The sequence below is a fragment of the Telmatherina bonti genome (genome assembly GCF_933228915.1).
Source record: "Telmatherina bonti genome assembly, chromosome: 15".
NCBI lineage: Eukaryota > Metazoa > Chordata > Actinopteri > Atheriniformes > Telmatherinidae > Telmatherina > Telmatherina bonti.
This window is the reverse complement of record NC_136613.1, coordinates 18,693,184-18,716,546: the sequence shown is the minus strand read 5'-3', so window position 1 is coordinate 18,716,546 and position 23,363 is coordinate 18,693,184. Positions and strand designations below refer to the sequence as shown.

At 41.5% G+C, this 23,363-nt stretch overlaps 1 protein-coding gene across 5 annotated transcripts in view; it reads left to right on the top strand.

Annotated features, from left to right (window-relative positions):
- Positions 1 to 1,091: 1,091 nt before the first annotated feature.
- The window catches only part of LOC306766769 (ATP-binding cassette sub-family C member 4-like), a 44,972-nt gene continuing 22,700 nt past the window's right edge, over positions 1,092 to 23,363 (top strand). Inside the window, exons 1-19 of one of the 5 annotated variants that reach the window (XM_079254598.1) lie at positions 1,092 to 1,266; positions 2,024 to 2,134; positions 6,507 to 6,627; positions 6,721 to 6,945; positions 7,021 to 7,110; positions 7,474 to 7,637; positions 7,728 to 7,853; positions 8,075 to 8,324; positions 9,507 to 9,614; positions 9,807 to 9,896; positions 10,165 to 10,356; positions 10,481 to 10,575; positions 10,659 to 10,745; positions 10,841 to 10,937; positions 15,520 to 15,742; positions 15,926 to 16,053; positions 16,241 to 16,278; positions 16,571 to 16,665; positions 17,065 to 17,211. In XM_079254598.1, coding sequence (XP_079110724.1) covers positions 1,193 to 1,266; positions 2,024 to 2,134; positions 6,507 to 6,627; positions 6,721 to 6,945; positions 7,021 to 7,110; positions 7,474 to 7,637; positions 7,728 to 7,853; positions 8,075 to 8,324; positions 9,507 to 9,614; positions 9,807 to 9,896; positions 10,165 to 10,356; positions 10,481 to 10,575; positions 10,659 to 10,745; positions 10,841 to 10,937; positions 15,520 to 15,742; positions 15,926 to 16,053; positions 16,241 to 16,278; positions 16,571 to 16,665; positions 17,065 to 17,211 — 2,461 coding nt within the window. In that variant the 5' untranslated portion in view covers positions 1,092 to 1,192. Of the gene's footprint in view, positions 1,267 to 2,023; positions 2,135 to 6,506; positions 6,628 to 6,720; positions 6,946 to 7,020; positions 7,111 to 7,473; positions 7,854 to 8,074; positions 8,325 to 9,506; positions 9,615 to 9,806; positions 9,897 to 10,164; positions 10,357 to 10,480; positions 10,576 to 10,658; positions 10,746 to 10,840; positions 10,938 to 15,519; positions 15,743 to 15,925; positions 16,054 to 16,240; positions 16,279 to 16,570; positions 16,666 to 17,064; positions 17,212 to 23,363 lie in introns of all 5 variants that reach the window. The other 4 variants (XM_079254601.1, XM_079254602.1, XM_079254599.1 and 1 more) reach the window with 4 other exon arrangements.

Sequence of the window (23,363 nt, the reverse complement as noted above, 5' to 3'; positions counted from 1 at the left end):
AAATCTACAGTGACCTGTCAATCATCTGTGGGGTGTCCTATCAGATTTCAGAGGTAGCCAATGCCACCCTGGCAACCCTTCTAACTCCACCCCTGGATGAACGGTAGCCTCTACACCAAGGATCTTCAATCCTGGTCCTTGAGGGCCGGCTTCCTACAGGCAGGCCAAGTGTTCCTGTTTCAACACACCTGATTCAAATCAGTGTGTATTTAGCAGACATGTCAGGTGTATTCCAACAGGGACACGACACCTGGAAAAACTGTAGGACACCAGCCCTCGAAGACCAGGATTGAATATCCCTGCTCTACAGCCTCATCACATCTCTTCATGACAGGAGAGGTGGTTACACAGTCCCGGCTTGCAAATAGTAACAGACATGATTCATTTCTTGCAGTGCAAAAACTTTGACTTTTTAAGTGGTTCTGGTGGATTATGTCCACAGTCAAGTTATGGTGCACTGCCAGGACAATTACATACTTCATACAACTCAAAGACTCTATTATGAGATAGAGACAGACAGCTGAAACAATGCAATGCCAAGTAAAAGTTTGATAAAACTAGATAAATTGAGCTCCTGCTGCATAACAAATACTAAAGCATGGATATGAGTATACCTCTTTTTTTTTAATAGGTTTGCATGATTTATAATGTAATAATACATTGTTTTAACTCTACAGACAAGCAAGAAGTCATACAAGACCGGGCTCTTTTGATGGAAATAGTCTGGAAATCACAAAATGCATTGACTAAAAATAGGACTTTTTTGTGCAGCACAAGATCGAGTATAATTAACACCGTAACAAAAACAGCTAATTAAATCATTGATTTTTTTTCACTCAAAGTTGTGAAAGCTGACAGTTTCACACTTATCGGTGCACCTACGTAATAAATATATAATTTTAACTTTTTAAACTAACATGTAATAAAGTATTGCCTTTGTGGGGTGATAGGCAACGGCGACAGCCAATCACTGTGTAGTGGGCGGGGTCACACATCGCCGCGCTCACATGGCATTCAAACCAGCTGGCTACCTCAAACTGTAATCCTGTCCTAAATGTCGGTACGTGCTTTATTGACAGAGACGAGTTCATACCAGCTGTGCTGTCAGAGTATTTCCACTTCTGAGTGTTTATCGTCATACCTCTGCCACAGCCTGCAGAGAAAGCCGGCAGGTCGCTTTAGTGTAGGGGGCATGGAACCTCTGCAGAAGGAGGCGAAGGATAATCCGTCGGCTTCAGCTAATCTTCTCTCCAAGATTTTCTTCTGGTAAGAAAACTGGCCTCATACTGACAGCTTTGTGTGACATTAACTGAATGGGGCTCTGCAGTGTGACAATTTTGTAGCCACTAAAGAAAGCAAGTCCCAGGATGTGATAGTAGGTGGCTGCTGAGCATCCCCACTGTTGGCACATCAAAGGAAAGAGCTCTAGTTTAATTCACGAGTCTTTAGTTTAAAAGTATGCAAAGTGAAATAAGCAGCAAGATGTAAACTCAGACTCTTACTTCACTTAAACAACTGAGAGAAACAGGGGATAATGGAAATAAAAGTCCTCTCTGGTACAACCTGGTTTGCTTAAAAATGTTTAGTAACTAAGCCCATACTGTTTAAATGTGAAACGAGGTCAGTGTGAGACATGTTTTGACAAACTATTAACAATAAAACAGACTGAAAGTAGATCTGCTGAAAAAGTCAGTGTTGTTGCTGTTACTCACTTACATCTATCTATCTATCTATCTATCTATCTATACTTACATGCAAATACTATAAATAAATATATAAAAATAAATAAATCACTATATATTATATATATATATATATATATATATATATATATATATATATATATATATATATATATATATAATATATATATATATATATATATATTATATATATATATATATATATATATATATATATATATATATATATATATATACTTATATATTATATAAGGGACATGTTACTTACTATTGAAATTTTCTTTTATTTTGATTTTTTTTATTATCAATTTTCTCCTCAGTTGGCTGAACCCTTTGTTTAGAATTGGGTACAAGAGAAGGCTTGAAGAAGATGACATGTACAGAGTTCTCCCAGAGGATGCATCTGATAGACTTGGAGAAGAACTACAGGAGTGAGTTGTATTTTCATTATGACAAAGCAGTTTTCTTTGAGAGTGACATATTTACAGTAATTTTACAGCAGCTAAAACTATTCGAAATATTGACTGAATAGTCTCAGATTCAAATTCAGGCAAATCATTTCTTAGCATTTTAGAGAAATGGAAAATTTCATACAAAACAAAGCAGCATAAACTAAGCTCATGGTCACAAACCCAATTTATCCATGATCATGTCACAGTTTAATCACCTCATTTTATCTGGAAAATCAGCATATATGGGTTTTACAAGCATTTTGGATTGATCTTCTCTGGTAGTTTTCCTTTATAGTTAATATATTTTTGAGTAAAAAAAACAACCTTAGTAATTAGTTTCATTATAAGCTCTCTCACTACTTTTTAGGTCTAAAAACTGTGCAAACCCTCAAATTACACTGCTTACCTTTGCAAGCTATACCCTTACTGTACACGTGTGTGTGCATGGACATGTGCATAACCAGCACAATAATTGAATTAAGGAAAGGTTTTTTAAATTAATATCGCAGATCACAAAATCATCTTGGATGTTGTGTCTCTGCCAACTTGATCCATTTAATACCCTTTCCACTTACTGAGCAGAATTCAACAGCTTGAGTTATACTCTCACAATAAACAGAAGCCTGGGACAAAATCCAAATGTGTAGTAGCCAAATAGAGACTTAGGTCCCTTCTATTGCCTGGCTCCTATGACTCTGCATAAGATAGGCTGTCCCCTGCGTGGGAGTGTGGGATCAGTTACCACTGAGCTTGGAGGTGAGCCCACCTATATATAGATAGAACTTCTCAAACGCTCAGATGAAGGCTGAATACGCTCTCACCCTAATCACATTACCTCTTAGAAGAGCGACAACTTTCAGGAGATCTTTGACTTTAAAGCTTGGCATGCAGGTAAATGTGTTCAGCTAGAATCCTGAAGACCGGCGCAAATAAACTTGCCTTGCTTTCCTTGTTGGTAGCCTATTTATTTTTATAGTTACACTTGTAGTCCAATTGGTGTCAGGAACACCATGAGTATCTCTACTTTCACCTGAAAGTAATTAATCAAAACTGCCTATATGTCCTGTAACCCAGAATAGGCTTCTTATTGTTAACTTGCCATTAGGACGTAAGGTTGTAATCATAGACTGTATATAAAGAGAGGGATGGAGCCTCCGTGACGTCACCAGTAGGTTTCTGAAGATCTGAATTGAAGCTCGGTGGGCGGTTCCTACCATCGCCATCTTGGCAGCGTCATGTGTGTCGTCTTGCCCGGAAAATACATATATGGGCAAAGAGGTGGAGCTGAGAGAGGGGCTGTGAGCATCATGGTGGATGATTGACATTGAGCGAACTCCGAGCTTTCTGTAGCTAAAAGCTAACCGAGCTAACTCAGAGCTAACAGGAGCTAACTAGCTAACAGAGGTAAGCAAGCTAAAGCTAAGTCACGTTGTTAACCATCTTAAAACCGCGGTTGTTCTACATTCTTCTGACTTGAAGCCGGAGATTGGTACCTGTCAATCAAAAGGACACGCCCCTAAATATGCCGAACTTTGAGTATAAATTACTTTAAAACGGGCGAGTTAGAAAAAAATTCACTCCCCCCACAGTTGTCATGAAGGTAAACCTGACCTATAAACTGAAAATAGATTTTTGAACCAGGCTATAAATATGTTTATTTCGGCCGTGAAGTTGGCCTTTTTAACATGGGAGTCTATGGGGATTTGCTCTGTTTTGCAGCCAGCCCCTAGCGGATGAAGGGGGAACTGCAGTTTTATGCACTTCCGTATAGGCTTCACTTTTAACTGCCGGAGGTTGCCGCTTGGCTGTAATAGACCACTACAGTCACATTCCACATCCACAACCACATACTTTTTTGCAACGGTCTACCATTTTATATGCTATACAGTACCAGTCAAAAGTTTGGACACACGGTCTCATTAAATCCAATGGGAATGACTGTCTAAACCAGGGGTCAGCAACCCGCGGCTCTGGAGCCGCATGCGGCTCTTTAGCGCTGCACTAGTGGCTCCCTGGAGCTTTTTCAAAAATGTTTAAAATATGGAAAAAGATGGGGGAGGGATATATATTTTTGATTTGATATGGTTCTGTAGGAGGACAAACATGACACAAACATTCTTAACGTTTCCAGCGCTGTAAAAATGTGTAGAATAAATATTAAATTTTAACATTTCTGTCAAGGAAGATTTGCATCATCGCCTGCGACACGCGTAGCCGATCAGCAGTGCGGGATGCCAGGCAGGTGTTTGTTGTAAACAAAACCGGCGGCTGTGTGATGGGACATGGATCCCAAAGGGAAAAAGAGAAAAATAACTGAGGAGAACAGAGGATTCAACGTTTCTTGGACTGCATTTGTATTCATTGCCAATGCGAAAGGATTACCTGAATGTTCGCTCTGTAGCGAGAAGTTGTCAAATAACAAAAAGAGTAATGTGGAAAGACATTTCCAGGGAAAGCATGTGCGATTGCATTACTTCTGGAGAAATTAGAGAAGCGCAAAAATAGATTTAAGTGGATTGCATCCCCAAACTCCACTACTGCTGCAAGTTTTGTTGTAACCTGGGAGATAATAAAGCGTGGAAAACCGTTCACAGATGGTGATACATGAAGGAGTCAGTCATCAGCATATCAACACGTATTTCCAGACTTCAAAAACAAAACTGAGATAATACAGAAAATCAAAGACATGCCCCTCTCCACTAAGACAGTGAAGGAAAGGACCATTAAAATGACAGGCAACATTACCGATCAGCAAATCAAGGACATTAATTCAGCACAAGTTACATCTTACATGTTGAGAAGCTGACCAGTGATGTCCGACAACAGAAGTCACATTAAACGGGTAAGAACATAATCCTTCATAGACACAGACTGAGTAACAAAGTGGATGATTTTTCTCAGTATATATCTGGAATGACACTTGGTAATGGTGCTCAGGTCGGAGGATAGCTGCGTTGGTTGCGTGTCTAAAGAGAAGAGGATGCTGCTGCGTTTTACCCTTGCACTGACTTGCTTGACAGAAGTCAAACTGTATTCATTTGATTTGATTAACTTTATCTTTTTTTAAAAGGCTGCTGGTTTATTTTTTATAAATGCAGGCTGCGTTTTATTGGGCTCTGTTTGTTGCCCATATAATGGGCGAGTTATGCACATTCCATTTTGTTGTTTTTTTCGAATTCTTAAAAATAAAAATGACATAAAAAAATCAGATTTCTTTATTGCATTGTTTTAATTTAATCAATGCAACGAAACATAATTCATTAATATTGTAATGAAGTTAAACATGAGGCAGCATCGTACAACAGGGTAGTCACGTGGTGCGTCATTCTCTACAGGATGCGCTGCAGGGAAAATAAACATTTTATCATTAAGGCTCATTATGTATTTGTAGCCAACTTAGTCATTTTGATAGTAGGCTAATATAGCTAATATAGATACATTAAGCATGTGTTGCCTTCATGATAAGGCTTATATAAGGCTTTTAAATTTTTGCGGCTCCGGACATATTTGTTTTTTGTTTTTTTTGGTCCGATATGGCTCTTTCAACATTTTGGATTGCCGACCCCTGGTCTAGACTTTTGACTTGTAGTGCACTTGCAAATAAATGAACAAAAATAAGTCTGGTGCTTTTGTTCAAAATGCAAAGATAATCAAATACAACTTACTGGCTACATGGAACAAAGATGTTTGATTAGAAAAAACAAAACAAAACTCCAAACGTTGAGCATGAGGAAGAATTTGATGAGTGCAATAAAGGGCTGGGAAAGTTGAGGAATACCTAAAAAAGAACTGTTTGGAAAAAGATGAGCGTCATGATTGGATATAAAAGGAGCATTCCCCAAAAAAGTTCAGTTGTTCACGAGCAAGGATGGGGAGAGGTTCACCACAGGGAAAAACTGCATGAGCAAACAGTCCATTTGAATTTAGATATCATCATATCCATAGATTCTCTGGATCTAAAGATCCAGTAATGATGGTCTTTAGATCCAGAGAATCTGGAGAAATATCTGCACATGAGCAGCCAGGTCAAAAACCAACATGGAATGCCTGTGTCCGTGCCTCCTTCCAGTTACTCCAGCTTCCATCCACCATCCAAAGACATTCATGTTAGTTTAACAGCTGAGTGGTTGTCTCTGTGTTGGTCCTGCAATAATTTCTTAGTTCTAATTGTTTGTAAAAACAAATTTTTAATATCTTTTAGACATAATCTTTCTTTTTTGTTCTTGTTATTCGTCAATATGCTTTAAAATTTAGTTTACAGAAGTCTTATAAAAGATTGAGAACTGAAAATAGATATTTTGTGAATAACACTGCTTGTTATTGCCAATCCATCTTTTCTTGGGTTTTTCAGGTACTGGAATCAAGAAGTTCAGAAGGCGGCAAAAGAGTTGCGACCTCCCAGACTTTCCACAGCTCTCATTCAGTGTTATTGGAAGTCATACTCACTGATTGGGATATACATCTTTGTAGAGGTATGTAACTGTCCTACAGTCCCACCACACATATCAACAGTTCAATTTCCATTTAACTGTGCATGTTACATTTCAGCGTTTCACTTTTCTCAGGAAGTTATTAAAGTCATACAGCCTGTGCTTCTTGGCAAGCTGATCGAATACTTTGAGAGATATGACCCAACTCAGTCAGCTTCAGTCAGAGAGGCTTACATCTATGCTGCAGGCATCTCACTGTCCACCATCACCCTGGCTCTGCTTCATCATCTGTATTTTTATCAAGTCCAGCTAGCAGGCATGAAGATTCGTATTGCCATGTGCCACATGATCTATCGGAAGGTAAGTGATGATGAACATTATCTTTTTGTCAGCATTAGTTTTGGTGACTTGACCTGATATCATTGTTCCGCAAAGGCTCTTTGTCTTAATAGCTCAGCACTGGCCAAAACGACCACAGGACAGATTGTCAACCTCTTATCCAATGACGTCAACAAATTTGATGAGGTGACCCAAAATTTCTCTGTAATACTACAGTTGTAGTTCAAAGCCTATGCCTGTTTCTTAGCTGTTAATATTTCCTATGATACTTATGATTGCAACATTTACTCCAGTAGAAATGTTTTGCTCTGTTCAGGTAAATATTTTTCTTATTTTGCCCAAACCAGCTATTTCAGATAAATTAGGAAAAGCATTGTCTATGGCATTGTTTGGACACGCTTACAGCATGTGATGTCACAGCATGTTATCCTTTCCACAGTTGAATTAATTAAAATTGAATAATTTCTTAGCTGAGTTAAATTATGACGTTTTATTGATTTTGCCAGGAAACTTATATTTTTAAAATGAACTGCCTGTGTTTGACTTCAGGTTACCTTATACCTGCACTTTTTGTGGCTTGGTCCTCTTCAAGCAATATCTGTGTTATTATTGCTGCTGTATGCGATCGGCCCATCGTGTCTGGCGGGAATGGCTGTCCTCTTCATTCTGTTGCCAATACAGACCATGTTTGGTCGTTTCTTCTCGCGTCTCAGGTCTGTGGTCTTTTGTATGGTTTTTCACATGGTTTTCTCAAATTACAGAAGTGTTTGTCTTGTTTTCCAGTCCTGCGTTTTGTGTTTCAGGGCTGAAACAGCTGTGCTCACAGATGACCGAATCCGCACAATGAATGAAGTCATCTCCGGGATTCGAGTTATAAAGATGTATGGGTGGGAGAAACCTTTTGGTACGCTGGTGGATGAGGTCAGAAGGTACAACAGATCTGATTTTTCTGCAAGTCTTTATATGTGTTATGATGATTTTGGAACGTTTTACAGTTAATTTTGTGACAATAAAACCAAAAATCCATTTGTGCATTTTTTTTCATTTATGGAAAGGTATAAAGGTGTAGAAGTTTTCCTTGTACCAAAATGAACTAAAACAGTAAACATTTGAAACAGCATTCGCTTACAACATGTTTTGTTTTGTACAGAATGGAAATCTTCAAGATCATGCAAAGCTCCTACCTGCGAGGCTTGAACATGGCCTCTTTCTTCGTGGCCAGCAAGATCGTCATCTTCTTTACTGTCTGCGTTTATGTGCTGACAGGAAACAAGCTGTCCGCCAGCAGAGTGTTTATGGCTGTTTCCCTCTATGGAGCGGTCAGACTCACCATCACACTCTTTTTTCCCTTTGCCATCGAGAAAGCCTCTGAGTCTCTCATCAGCATCCAAAGGATTAAAGTAAATACATCCTGCAATGACGCAAGTACCTCCTGCAGAAACTGCTGACTATTTCAGCTTATTTGAATAAGTATCTATTAAAGAGTGTAATACAGCACAAGGACATAAAATTTATATTTTCACCTATTTTTTTTTTTATATATATATATAAATTGGTGTCCAAGAAGACAGGAGCTTTGGTAGCCTATAGATAGAATTGTGCTTGGGTCTGGAGGACCTGGGTTCAAATCCCTAAGCTGGCAACTGAGGTGGAGCCCTGTGGGTCCCTGAGCAAGGTTCTGAATCCTCAGTTGCTCCCTGGGCACTGGAATCTGGCTTGAGAAGAAATTTCCTAGCTAGGATTAATAAACTAGAAAAGGGGTGTCAAACTTCAGTCCTTGAGGGCTGGTATCTGGCAAGTTTCTGTTGTTTCCCTCTATCAACACAGCTGATTCAAATCAAAAGGATCCAGCAACTTCTTGTCAACCTATTTATGAATTTCAGTCAGGTGTGTTGGAGCATGGAGACAACAAAAAACCTTCAGGATACTGGCCCTCAAGGACTGGAGTTTGACACCTGTGAACTAGAATATAGAAAACACACAAACTGACAAAAAAAAACAAAACTGTGAAGCACAAAACTACATTGTGACTGTGAACATCAGGGCAGTGATCAATAGATCTGATCACAGTAACAGTAACCATGTCATGGTTATCTTTTTTGTGGCTGCTCTTAGGAGCATATTAGTGGAAATGTTTAATGTAATTCCACTGCCTTAGAGCCTGGGCAGCTTGTTGTTACTGGTTGTTATGGATTAAACCTTTCAACATAGTAATGACCTTAACGCATTAACAGACATACCAAGGTTCAAAATGAAGGAATGGAGGTGTTTGTTAAATGCCAAATGTAAAGGCCAAGATTTAAATTCCCTTAGAATATCATGAAGGATTGGGAAACTTCTTGCAACTGAGGTATAAAAAGTTATTGATGCTACATGGAGCAGTTTAGAATAATATTTTATAAGTTATTATCTTATTTTCTTATATGTGTCTTTTCTAGGATTTGTGCTCAATAAGGCATCTCTGTAAGGCAAATGTTCCATGAAAATGTACTTACATTTTCACACAAATCAATATTTGTAGCCAGCACGTGTTAACTATATGAAAGATGTAACTATATTTAACTTTTTTTTTTTTTTAAAAGAAATTCCTGCTGCTGGAAGAAGTTGCTCCTCAACATCTGGGATTTCCTGTGGCAGAGAAGAAGGACCACATGGTGAAAATCCAAGACCTAGTGTGCTACTGGGATAAGGTGAGAAACCTGGCAGGAGACATTTTTCTTTTACCTTAAAATGTGTCACATGCACTTTTAAGAGCGCTTGAAGTAGAAAGTGTTTTGTTTTAAAGTAACTGATTTTTGGTTGTAAGCTGTAAATAAACTTTACGTAACCTGACAAAATGCAGGGTTACTAGAGCGTTCCAGTTCATTTACTTTTTCTTCCAGAGTCTTGATGCTCCGACTTTACAGAATGTGTGTTTCACAGTGAGACCTGAGCAGCTCCTGGCAGTTATTGGACCGGTTGGAGCTGGAAAGGTCAGGTCTGTTCTGTACTCTCAGATTCAGCTTGAAAAACTGATCTTAAACCCAGAGGCATTATAAATACCTTGAACAGAGTTTGTTTCTAAAAAGATAGATGGAGAAAAGACCTTTTTTAAATGCAGGTTGTACAACATTTCTTTCATATAGTACATCTATTTTCAACTTGAGCTTTGGATCCCATTGGCTCACCCTTAGCAAGAAAAACACTAAATGCATTTCCTAAAGTTGTCATTTAATCTTAAATCATGTTTGGATTTGTCAGTCGTCACTCCTGAGTGCCGTACTGGGAGAGCTGAGTCAGGAGAGCGGTGTGGTAAAAGTAAAAGGCGAGCTAACATACACTTCCCAGCAACCCTGGATTTTACCTGGCACAATTCGGAGCAACATCCTTTTTGGCAAGGAGCTCAACCTGAAGAAGTATGACCGAGTTCTCAGAGCCTGTGCCCTCAATAGAGTGAGAAACCCCTTGAATCGTTTTCTTCATTATTTCCTTGCTGTGATATATTCTCAATGTCTATAGCTGTATCTCTGCCCACGTTTTATCTAGTCTGGCTTGTAATATCTGGACCTTCTTTTAGGACATGGACTTGTTACCTGGTGGTGATTTGGCAATGGTTGGAGACAGAGGGGCCAATCTCAGTGGGGGACAAAAGGCTAGGATTGGCTTGGCAAGGTGCTCTAAATAACATTACAGTTATGTGTTTTTGTTTTTTAGTGCAAGTCACAGAGATGACCTCCACATCTGTGTGTTTTTAGAGCAGTTTATCAGGATGCAGACATCTACTTGCTAGATGACCCTCTCAGTGCCGTGGATGCTGAAGTGGGGCGGCATCTCTTTGAAGAGTACTTTTTTTTTTAATCATCTCAGAATCAGCAGTGAAAATGAATACTGTAAGATATAAGATAAACATTGCAGTTACACATATGTTTCTCACCAGGTGCATTTGTGGACTTTTAAGGAAGAAGCCTCGAATTCTGGTCACTCATCAACTGCAGTATCTGAAGGCTGCAGATCAGATTGTTGTCTTAAAGGAGGTTTGTGCTTCTGTCTTCTGTCTGATTTGAAGTAGCATATGTTTCCCGTAAAACTCTTATTTGCGATAATGCATCCACTCATCAAAAATGTGGTGGTTTTCCTCTGTAGTTTGTAACTTCCCAAAGAAATGTCAAATTTGGACTTTTCACACCACAAGGCATTTTTACTAATTCATTAATTCATTCATTCATTTTCCGAACCGCTTATTCCAATTTAGGGTCGCGGGGAAGCTGGAGCGACAGGCAGGGTACACCCCGGACAGCTTGCCAGTCCATCGCAGGGCCACACAGAGAGACAAACAACCACTCACGCTCACACTCATTCCTAGGGGCAATTTAGAGTGACCAATTAACCTAGCATGCATGTCCTTGGATGGTGGGAGGAAGCCAGAGAACCCGGAGAGAACCCACGCATACATGGGGAGAACATGCAAACTCCACACAGAAAGGCCACTGACCAAACCAGCCAAGGATCAAACCAGTGACCTTCTTGCTGTGAGGCCACAGTGCTAACCACTGCGCCACCGTGCAGCTAATTCATCCTTGACAATCTTGTTGTGCTCAAGTCTTTAAAATTTTTTTATTTTTTTTTATTTTTTATTATTATTATTGTTATATTGATTTCTATGCCTGGCAGTGTAGTACACTGCTAAAAAATCAAATGAAGAAAAAAATAAAAGAAATAATCATTACCATATAATTCAAAGTCAGCCACACTTCTGCGATATCACTCTGTATAGTGAGGAGGTAACACTGACTTTGAATCAGCATCGAATGCTGTTGTAGAAATGGAACACAACAGGTGGAAATGAGAGAAAGACAACCTCAATAAAGGAATGGTTTTGCAGGTGGTGGACACGGACCGTTTTTGTCCTTACTGGCTGCTTTTGGTTACATTTGCATGTTGCCAGTGCCCTCGCCATGGCGTAACATGAGTCACAAGTTGCTCAGCTAGTGCAGTTCATCCAGGGTGGCACAACAATGTTGACAAGAGCCTGGAGGAGATGCCAGAGGACAGACCAGTATACCAGGAGATGTTGAGGGGGCTTTAAGAGGACTGCTGTCTGCTCCTTTGTGCAAGGAGGAACAGAAGGAGCACTGGCACAGCTTGACAGAATGACTCCCAGCAGGCCACTAATGTGCATGTTTCTGCTCAAACTATCAGAAACAGAATCCATGAGGGTGGTAAGAGGCACCAATGTCCTCAAATGGGGCCTGTGCTGACATTGCCAGGGTACATCAGTAGTAGCAGATTGGCCAGCTGTTTTAAATCAATGTAAAAAACTTTATTTCTACTTTATTTGAATTCTTCACACCATCCATCTTCTGCCGCTTATCTGGGGTCGGGTCATGGGGCAGTCTAAGCCCAGACTTCCCTTTCCCCAGACACTTTTGCCAACTCTGCGGGGGGGATCCCGAGGCGTTCCCAGGCCAGCCGAGAGATATAATCCCTCCAGCGTGTCCTGGGTCTTTCCCGGGGTTTCCTTCCAGAGGGACGTGCCTGGAACACCTCACCAGGGAGGTGTCGAGGAGGCATCCTGACCAGATGCCCGAGCCACCTCAACTGGTTCCTCTCAATGCGGAGAAGCAGCGGCTCTACTCTGAGCCCCTCCCGGATGACCGAGCCCCTCACCCTATCTCTAAGGGAGAGCTCGGCCACCCTGTGGAGGAAACTCATTTCAGCCGCCTGTAAATGAGATCTTGTTCTTTCGGTCATGACCCACAGCTCATGACCATAGGTGAGGGTAGGAACATAGATCAACTGGTAAATTGAGAGCTTTGACTTTTGTCTCAGCTCCTTCTTCACCATGACAGACCGGTGCAGAGTCCGCATTACTGCAGACGCCGCACCGATCCATCTGTCGATATCACGCTCCATCCTTTCCTCATTTGTGAACAAGACCCCGCGATATTTAAACTCCTCCACTTGAAGCAGGACCTGACTCCTGACCTGGAGAGGGCAATCCACCCTATTCCGGCTGAGGACCATGGTCTCAGATTTGAAAGTGCTGATTCTCATCCCAGCCGCTTCACACTTGGCCGCTAATCGCTCAAGTGAAAGTTGGAGATCACAACCAGATTAAGCCAACGGGACTACGTCATCCGCAAAAAGTAGGGACCCAATTCTGAGGCCACCAAGCCGGATCCCCTCAACACCTCGGCTACGCCTAGAAATTCTGTGCATATAAGTTATGAACAGAATCGGCGATAAAGGGCAGCCTTGGCAAAGTCCAACCATCACCGGAAACGAATCCGACTTTCTACCGATAATGTGAACCAAGCTCTGACACTTGTCGTACAGGGACCGGACAGCTTGTTCAAGGGGGTCCGGTACCCCATACTCCCGGAGTACCCCCCACCAGAGCCCCTGGGGGGACACGGTCGAATGCCTTCTCCAGGTCCACAAAGCACATGTAGACTGGTTGGGCAAACTCCCATGCCCCCCTTCAGGACCCCAAAGAGGGTATAGAACCGGTCCACTGTTCTGCGACCAGGACGAAAACCACACTGCTCCTCCTCAATCTGAGATTCGACAATCCGGCGGACCCTCCTCTCCAGGACCCCTGAATAGACCTTACCAGGGAGGCTGAGGAGTGTGATTCCCCTGTAATTGGAACACAGCCTCCGGTCCTTCTCCTTAAAAAGGGGGACCACCACCCCAGTCTACCAGTCCAGCAGCACTGTCCCCGATGTCCACGTGATGCTGCAGAGCCGTGTCAGCCAGGACAGCCCCACAGCATCCAGAGCCTTAAGGAACTCCGGGCAGATCTCATCCACCCCTGGGGCCTTGCCGCCAAGGAGCTTTTTGACCACCTCAGCAACTTCAGCCGCAGAGATTGGAGAGTCCACCCCTGAGTCCACCAGCTCTGCCTCCTCATCGGAAGACGTGTTGGTAGGATTGAGGAGGTCTTCGAAGTATTCCCTCCACCGACCCACAACGTCTCGAGTTGAGGTCAGCAGCTCCCTATCTCCACTGTACACAGTGTTGACGGAGCACTGCTTCCCCCTCCTGAGCCGCTGGATGGTGGAGCAGAATCGCCTCGAAGCTGTCCGGAATTCTTTCTCCATGGCCTCGCCGAACTCCTCCCATGCCCGAGTTTTTGCCTTCGCGACAGCCGAAGCTGCCTGCCTCTTAGCCTGTCGGTACCCATCAGCTTCCTCCAGAGTCCCACAGGCCAAGAAGGCCCGATAGGACTCCTTCTTCAGCTTAACGGTATCTGTCACTGCTGGTGTCCATCAATAAGTAAGTACGACAGGCACCAACAACCTTACGGCCATAGCTCCGGCTGGTCGCCTCAACAATTGAGGCACGAAACACAGCCCATTCGGACTCAATGTCCCCCGGCTCACTCGGGACATGTTTGAAGCTCTGCTGAAGGTGGGAGTTGAAGCTCGCTGTGACGGGGGACTCAGCCAGACATTCCCAGCAGACCCTCACAACACGTTTGGGCCTGCCAGATCTGACCGGCTTCCTCCCCCACCGTCTGAGCCAACTCACCACCAGGTGGTGATCAGTTGACAGCTCCGCCCCCCTCTTCACCCGAGTCTCCAAGGCATGTGGCCGCAGGTCCGACGATACGACTACAAAATCGATCATCGAACTGCGGCCCAGGGAGTCCTGATGCCAGATGTACATATGGACACTCTTATGTTGGAACATGGTGTTCGTTATGGACAATCCATGATGAGCACAGAAGTCCAATAACAAAACACCATTTTGGTTCAGAGGGGGGGACCATGCCTCCCCATCACTCCTCTCTAGGTCTCACTGTCATTGCCCACGTGAGCATTGAAGTCCCCCAGCAGAACAATGCTGGAAAGTACCCAGAAGAAGCACCCTCCAGCACTCCCTCCAAGGACTCCAGAAAGGGTGGATACTCTGAACTGCTGTGTGGTGCATAGGCACAGACAACAGACAGAACCCGTACGCCCACCCGAAGGGGGAGGGAAACTACCCTTTCATCCACTGGGGTAAACCCCAACGTGCAGGCACCAAGCTGGGGGCTGATGAGAATGCCCACATCTGCTCGGTGCCTCTCACCATGAGCAACTCCAGAGTGGAAGAAACTCCAGCCCCTCTCAAGGGTACTGGTTCCAGAGCCCAAGCTATGCGACATGGAGGGGAAATTCTTCACACTGGAACTTTTATTTCATACATTTTATCTACTTTTAGTATTTTCTTTATTTTTATTTTATCTCCTTTTAAAGTTTGTTTGGAATTCTTTAAATATTTATAGAAAGCACTTTTAACTAACAGGGAATTATTGCAAATCATTACAGTTTCTGTTTTAATTACTGTTTTCTATAGTGCCACACCACTTCTAGAAATGGGGTCCGAATGTATATTTGTATAGTTCTTTTCCACAATACTATTTTTCTGGTAAAAAACAGAACAGTTAAGGATAAATGACTTTTTTCCCGAAAGCCTCATCGCATCATTCTGCAACTTTAAGTGCACATTAGTAGATTATAGTAACTGAAGAACCTGACTTCCTCATGTTCTAAATATTTGCAGATGTTTGTGGTTTGTTTCATGCTGAATTTGTTTCTGACTATGTACTTGACCTCTTCTGTTTGTCAGGGCCAAATGGTGGCACGGGGGACCTACAGTGAGCTACAAGGCTCTGGACTAGATTTCACCTCACTGCTTAAGGAGGATCAAGAGGAGGAGAGACAGGACAACACACCTCAACCTGGGACTGTCTCCCGCTTGCCTTATGCTCTCTCTGACAACTCTTCCATGTCTTCTTGTTCCTCCTCTCGGTATTCTTTGATTGAGGGGGCAGAGCCTCTTGCAGCGGTAGGTATTTAAAATTTGAAATGATAAAAGCATCAGAAATGATTTATAAAATTACAGTTCTTGCTTTGCATCCCAGAAGCCACCAGGGAGCAGTAGATGCTCACATTTTCATATTTTCTCTGTGCAGCCTGATTTAAAGTGTTGGCGGATGACTTCCACTGACACCATGCTTTCTATGTGTAGGTAGTGCATCCAACAGAGGAGGAAAGCCGCTTAGAAGGAAACGTTGGCCTCCGTATGTATGTGAAATATTTCCTGGCAGGTGCTAACGTCTTGGTCCTTTTCGTCCTCTTTGCGCTCAATGCCCTAGCTCATGTGAGTTCATATCCTTGTTTAGTTCAGTGCTTCTCTTCTGTCAGAATTGATTGATTGTGACAGTTTTTCTCAAATAACTAACATGAAATTAAATTCTTAACATTACATTTAAGTAAGAAATGTTATATGTTTAGTCTTTGTTTTGTTTCCACACAGTGTTGATTAATTGCTTTTGTGTCATATTTAGATTACGTTTGTCCTGCAGGATTGGTGGCTTGCGCGTTGGTGAGATTTTGCTTTCTTACACAATGTGAAAAAAAACCCCTGTTAATAACAGGCTTTGTGAGCCAAACTGAGATTTTTTTTTTCTCGACTGAAAATGGTTGATGATTTAAGAGAAGATGACTGATCCAGGCTGTTTTTCTTGACATTATCTGTTACTTATTGAAACTGACCTTGTGCTTCAGAATACAAGGAATGTTTTTTTTTGTGTAGAACCTTTATGTGGCCACGTCCTTTTCTTTGTCATGTTTATTTGTCCTTGTGGATTTTTGTCTGTTTCGTGGCTGACTCGCAGGGCCTCTGAACAGAAGCACATGAGTGTGACAGAGCACCTCAATGGCAGCTACCCTCAACAGCTGGACCTTGACCTGTACCTAGGTGTTTACGCAGGTGAAGCTCACTGAACGCACATTGCTTTTTGTATACTTTTGAGGCTGCAAATACAGAAGCTATTCAGTGAACAGATTCACAGTTCTTTGGCTGTGGCCCAAGGCCTTCAAGGCCCAATGTATTTGTACGTGGGCCTCAGCTGTACAGCGAGATAGCAGTGCCTTTCTTGTTCTGTGCTGTCGGATTGCTGTGATTGTCTACTTTTGACTCCCAGCCTCTTCACTCTTTCACGCTTTGCATTCACAGCGATAAAGCAGCATTGAAAAAGAAAAATAAATTGGAACATAACTGTTTGCTTAATAATGCCTTTTTAAATTTGTGTAGTGGCCGATCTTCTGGCAGGCACAAGGACAGAATTAGATAGTACTCTCATGAATTTTTTTTCTTTGCTTTTGTCAGGTTTGACAGCCACCTCGGTTGTGTTTGGCTTCCTTCGCACCTTGGTTTTCTTCAATGTCCTTGTGACCTCAGCCCAAACCCTTCACAACAGCATGTTTAACGCCATCCTCCGGACCTCAATCCAGTTTTTTGATATCAACCCAATTGGTAAGTTTTCACAGAGCGAGCTGTGAAGTTTTTTCCAAGGAGGGACATATGAGTTGAATTGCTGAACAAGTTACTGTTTCACGTCACCACTAGAGAGCAGACTGTCACTTTCTTTGTCATATTTTTCATCACATCCTAAAGCCTTTACTGAAACTGTGGTTTATCAAGTTCAGTGTGATATCATAATTTATATATTTTAATTTAAAATTCCCCCCTCAAAAAGATGAGAAATGTATGAAATAGTCACAATTCAGGCAAATATTAATTTTAGAGATCTAAAATATATTTTATAAAAAAAATAAAAGAGATGGAAGATTTTTGTAAAATATTTTATTTAATTGGATTAAAATCTTTATTGGAAACGGGTGACATTATGAAAGCCACTGCAGCTCTGTCCAAAACGTTGTCATAACATTTGATATTTAGCCTTATTATATTTGAAATGAGCAACAAGACAGACATCTTATTTTTTAATGTGAGAATGTAAAAAAGCACCAGCAATCAGACTGAGTAAATTCTGTTTGCACTAGATATTAGACAATGTTGTATTTGCACTACAGAACTGTGTAAATACACATGTTGTGCGCTGTATCAGCAATCTTGATTATTTCATTAGCTTTGTAGGCTGGAGCTGCTGTTCAATGGCCCTGGGAGATGGACATGATTTAGGAAAAGTGAGCAAACACTCCAGTTGTATTTGGGACTACACGAGGCGAGACAGCTCATTTTTATTTTTTATTTATTCTTATTTTCAACTATGTTTTAAAGAAATGAGCAAAACCGAAAAAAACCCAAAAAACAACAAAAAAAAAAAAACACATAACAAGAGTCTTTTAATTAGGTGAAATAGTGTCACCACAATCTGTCACTCATATCCAAAGTCAACTATCAAGTGGCCCACTTTGATAACTTCAATTTTTCTAGAGCATTGTTCACCTGTCAGGAGATAATTACTCAGCTTAATCTCTTCATACTGACATGCGTGTACAGCACAATCAACTCGGGTGGGAATTTTCAACAAGAAGGGAACTTGTATCTGTATAATGAGTCATAATAAGCTAGTAACACAAGTCTATATATGATTTGAGGGTGTTCAGGAGCTTGCGGTTTCTACTAGCATTAGAAGTGGGTGTAACGACAAAGCTCGCCATCACAATGCTGTGTTTAGAGCAAAAACCGCATGTCTTAATCTTTGACTTTTGTTTTTTTTCCGATGTGTCATGCACACAAACCACCTGGTTGCATAAAGTACCTGGGCGTGCCTTGGTTTGTAATCTATGCATGTGTAGTAGAGCAAACACTTTGAATAATATAATAATCTGATTAATAGTGTGGCAAAACGGTAGCTGAACAGCCACTGGTATCTCATTGCTGTTATGTTACTATCAGTAACTACTGTGTGATCAGTCCAGTCATTACAGCTTGGCCTCCAAGCTGGCAAACGACAGTGTGTTTGACTGGATTTGATTGAAAACTGCTCTGTAGTGTGTGCCTTTCTTTTCCTTTGTCCACTCCAGAGGAGATATGACAAAAACATTCTAAAGAAGTTACACTTTTTTTCACGCTTTGTTTTGTCTTTTTTTGTTTTTTTGCCTCTGTGTGTTCTTCAGCTCATTAATTCCCTTCAGTGAAACCTTGTAGAGAACAGCAGGACAAAGGCAGCTGTTGTCACTTTCTTTTCCTTCTCTTTTAACGTGCTGCTGCTGTCGGAACATTCTTCTTCCTCATACAATAACTGTCACTTCCATCACAGCGTCCACATTCACTACTGTCTTGCAATAAGTGTTAGCAATTTGTAAGTATGTGTCCATGTGCTGTTAAGGGTTTGACAGCTGTTTACATGTGTAAATGATAGGTGTGTCACCGCTGCTGAACAGGCCCAGTGTTTGATAGCTGTCTATGGAGTTAAAGGTTACCATTTCAAGCGCCGCTGCACAAAGGTCTTATTTGTTATTCTATGAATGTGGTTCATAACAATAGACTACAGCTGTGTTGAATTATCATTGATGGAGAAGCATTGTAGCTCTTCTGTGTCTGTCAGCGAATGCCTCTGCACCACATGAATCTGTGTTTTATCTTCTGCGCCGTAGAGAAAGACGATTTCCAAGTTGAAGCTTGTCGTGATTAAACTCCAATATACTGCTGTAAGATTGTTTGATTAATTTATTAGGGACCCAGATGAATTTGATAAAAACACAAGCAGCTTTTTTTTCTCTCTCTCTTTTATGTGACTTTACGTAACTTTAAATATTCATGTTGCTTAATTAAAGTATATGTACAGTCTTATTACAGCTGTTCATCCAAATGTGATCCACTTAAAGCAGCACAGACAGCGGTGAATGTGTCGAGCTAATGTTGATCCCTGTAATTTAGTGTCATTGAGTGGGCTAATCCCCTCAGAGACTGCAGGCCAGAGCTTCAGCTCGTCAGCATAGTTGAGGAGAGGAGTTTCAGTAGACACACACACACACACACACACACACACACACACACACAACACACACGTTTACATCTCTCACTCCCGTTTCACATCAGCATAGTGGGCCATCTCAGAGCTGGGTGTCACTCAGCTGCTGTTGATGCAGGGAACATTAGATCCTCTGTAGTCAGTGCTGTGAGATTCTAATTGTGTCTACAGAGGCAGTGTTTTTAATGTCCGTATTTCAGGTCTGGGATGCAGGAGCGTTAAGAGCCAAGTGAAGGAAGTACTGCAGAGAGGATGATGATATCGAAGTGTGTAAATTGAATGCGAAGATGGAGCCTCGTGTGTGTGTGCAGTATGGCTGATAGGGCTCCCCCTCGCTCGGCACTTCCACTATTTAATTGCATGAAAGGGAAGGAGAGGAGATTGCAGAAGCCTGGTGGTGTGAGCGAAGAGAATGGATTTAGAATGTATTAGTATTGGCAGCAAGGTGCCGGCGGTGGGAGGCTGCCCCAGGCCTCTGGGCCCTTCATGGAAGTGCAGGTGAGCTGTGCCACCTCCAGCCTTGGTAGCCCCCTCCTCAGTATTACTTCATTATCACACTTGCTTCACTGAAAGGCCCCTCCAACTGCACTAGGGCCCACACATGGAGCGGCTCTGAGTCGTCCCCTTATCTTGATGTTTACAGGGAACAGCGATTTGCTACACGCTCCGCTCTGGCTGAACCCCACTGTTCCACTTCTTTTAGTGTGATTGGGGGCCCTGCTCACCTAATATCTCCACCTAAGAGGCCACCTTAGTTGGGAGGGCTTGATATTTGCTGAGCCTGAAAAGTGGTGCAAATCACCCCTGGAGTCTTAAAGCATGAGAAATTGTTTGATACTAATGCTGCTGATATCCTGAAACGTCTATACCCCTCTGAACACAATAAGTGATATTGTTGACAACCACCCAGAGTGATTGAAGCCATTGTCCCATGCCGATCTTACCTCATAGGCATCACCATGCAGTGAATGTCTTTGTGTAACTGCATCACTGTAATGTATCCCCTCTTTAGTCTGTAGTCGGAGGAAGAGGGGTCTTTACTTCATCCCCAATGAAACTCTGTTAACTGAGCTGCTTGTCAAACAGCTGATAGCTGACTGATGTTCCCTGCTCCAACGCCCTCCAGCCATGGTATGATGTAACCTGGAGAAACCTATCCTTTTCTTATTGGCATTGTTTGCCAGATATGCATGGATTTGGGTCATTTATGGCTTAGACAGTAAAATTACACAAAATATTATTGAATATTTTGCAAACACAGTTTGACAAGTACCCCCATCCTCCATTCCCAGACTAAAAGCAGCAATATTTCCACTGGTATGGTAGATGGTAGCAGCTCTACCCCCTTGCTTGAACCCTCCCCTCGGGATGTCTGTATGCTAAAGGGGCACTCACACTGTGAATAAGATTAGTCTGCCTCTAAGTGTACAACATGCTTACGCTACTTGACTTTGAATCAGTGCTGATTTGGAGCATTGCTGGGTTGTTGCGGGGAATAATGCTCTGGCTGGGTTTATGCAATGGCTGTTATGGGGAGCCCGGCCTCGTCTGCATGCATGTTTTTAGGCAGGAGCGGCATTTTGGATAAAGCTGTAAGCAGCTTACGGCCGTGGAGAGAGGTGATTACAGGGCCCACCTCCGTAGGACTGACTAGAAGCTGACAGGCGACTTTTAGGTCAGCGGTGCCATGGCTCCACCACACCTTTAGAATGCCATACTACCACATTCTGTCAATGTGCCATCCAGCCCTTCCTTTCATTGTGCTTTACCATGACCTACCCTGCTTTGCAGCTTATTCTGTGACCTCAGATAAACTCTAGTACATGTGCATATGGCCAATCCTCTAAATGTTTATTCATAACAGTTGATAAGAAACTGACATAGCATTACACCACCTTCCCCCAAAGAAAGAGAACATTTCAAATTTCAATTTAATACTGTCCGCTTTAACAATTATGACCCACTGTAATACAGTTAAACCCAAATATATCATGCAGCTTGTAATTCATATAGTATTGATAATATAGGATATTGTTCATGAAATGCTAGTTTGTAAAAGTTGACAGACTGAAGACACCAATGTAATACATCAAGACAGTGCTGCTGTATATTTTATGCACAATTTTAATGGAGTAATGCAGAATTTTTGCAGGATTGATTACATTGCTAAAAAGATACAATGCTCTCACTAAGTTCAATGTGAAACTAAAGTCAAATCTGAACATTTAACAAATTATAAATAAGGTTTAGCTTCTTTCTAATAGTAATATAAAATCTTGCTCAGTTATTAGGAATTTAAATTACATTTTTTAATTTGCTTTTTTATTCTCAATTTTTACTTTAAGTCAAGTAAATAATCATAATTGCAAATTATTAAGATTGATCTTTCAAAAATTAGACATGAAATAACCTCTTTTTGGAAGTTTCTTGTTCTTGTTCGGTTTCTTTTTTACCAAAAAAGCTCAAACTAATTCAGGATAGTAACCCATACTTTCATCCAGCATTTATCTCCCTATAAAGTCTCTTTTTAAGTATTTCTCTGCCCAAAATTGATGCTTAAACTTATTTATCCTACTCCAAGGTGGTTCTTCTTCCTTGTACTTCTTAACACAATATGGCAGAACTGAGTTGATGAGTTTTTGGTCACTTAGTCTTCATTTTTGAGTGTCAGTTTGCTTTCTTCATGCAATCCAAACTAACCATGTGCAGCAGAATATTTGGTGTTCATGCCTCAAATTATTACTTTTTATTAATAGGAAAACTTAATTTTGTCCCATCTTTTCACTTAAGGCCAAAAGGCCTCCTAAAAGACGTACAGATATTATTACTTGCCTGTGCTTGCATGTTTTTGTAGTTTATCTTTTCATATTCAATTTACCCTCTGCCTGCCAGGGGCTACTGATAACAACTAGCCTGTATGGTTAAACATAGCACTTTTAAATCACCATCCTCATGAGAATTAATATGCATTTACTTCTTTTACATAAAACAAACATGTCGGAAAAATATAAGTCCAATCAGCATTCGATTTCAAGTAATTTGTATTTGGAAAATGTGCACCACAATAATGATATAATCAGAATTTTAACTTGCCTGGTTGTTAATGCTTACCCAACAAGCTGTCATGTTGAGAAATAACTGGTATCTTATATACAAAACAGTGATGTGATGGCATTTGGAAGCAATCTGATGAGGAGAATAGACTGTAGAATAGATAAAGCTCATTTTGAAGCTATCTTTTTTAGCTTGGGTCCAGTTCAGTTTGTCCCGTGGCTGGCGCTGCTTTAATACTCACTGTATCCCGTTTAGATACTTCAGGGACAGAAGTGGTAAAAGCCTTTCTGCCTTGTCTGTCTTTAGGAAGTGCGCTGTGGGGATTGTGCTGTCACTGACCCCGCAGTAAACAGTGTGTGAAAGCAGCTGGAGTGTAATCTTATGTGCCCTGGGATAAGAATAAGGAAGCAAAGTTACTAAAGGAGTAACAATACAGGGCTGCCAAAGCACCTGCAGAGCACCATCCAAAATAATGAACACCTGAGCAGATTGGAGGCAACTCAATTAACGTCACTGACACTGCCAGTCAGAGCATAAAGGCAGGTACGCAGCTTCTGTTGCCCTTTTGTTTCCACACAAAAGGTTCCCTCACGTATTGAGCCAAGAGTAGGGCAGTCTTTATGAAATGCTA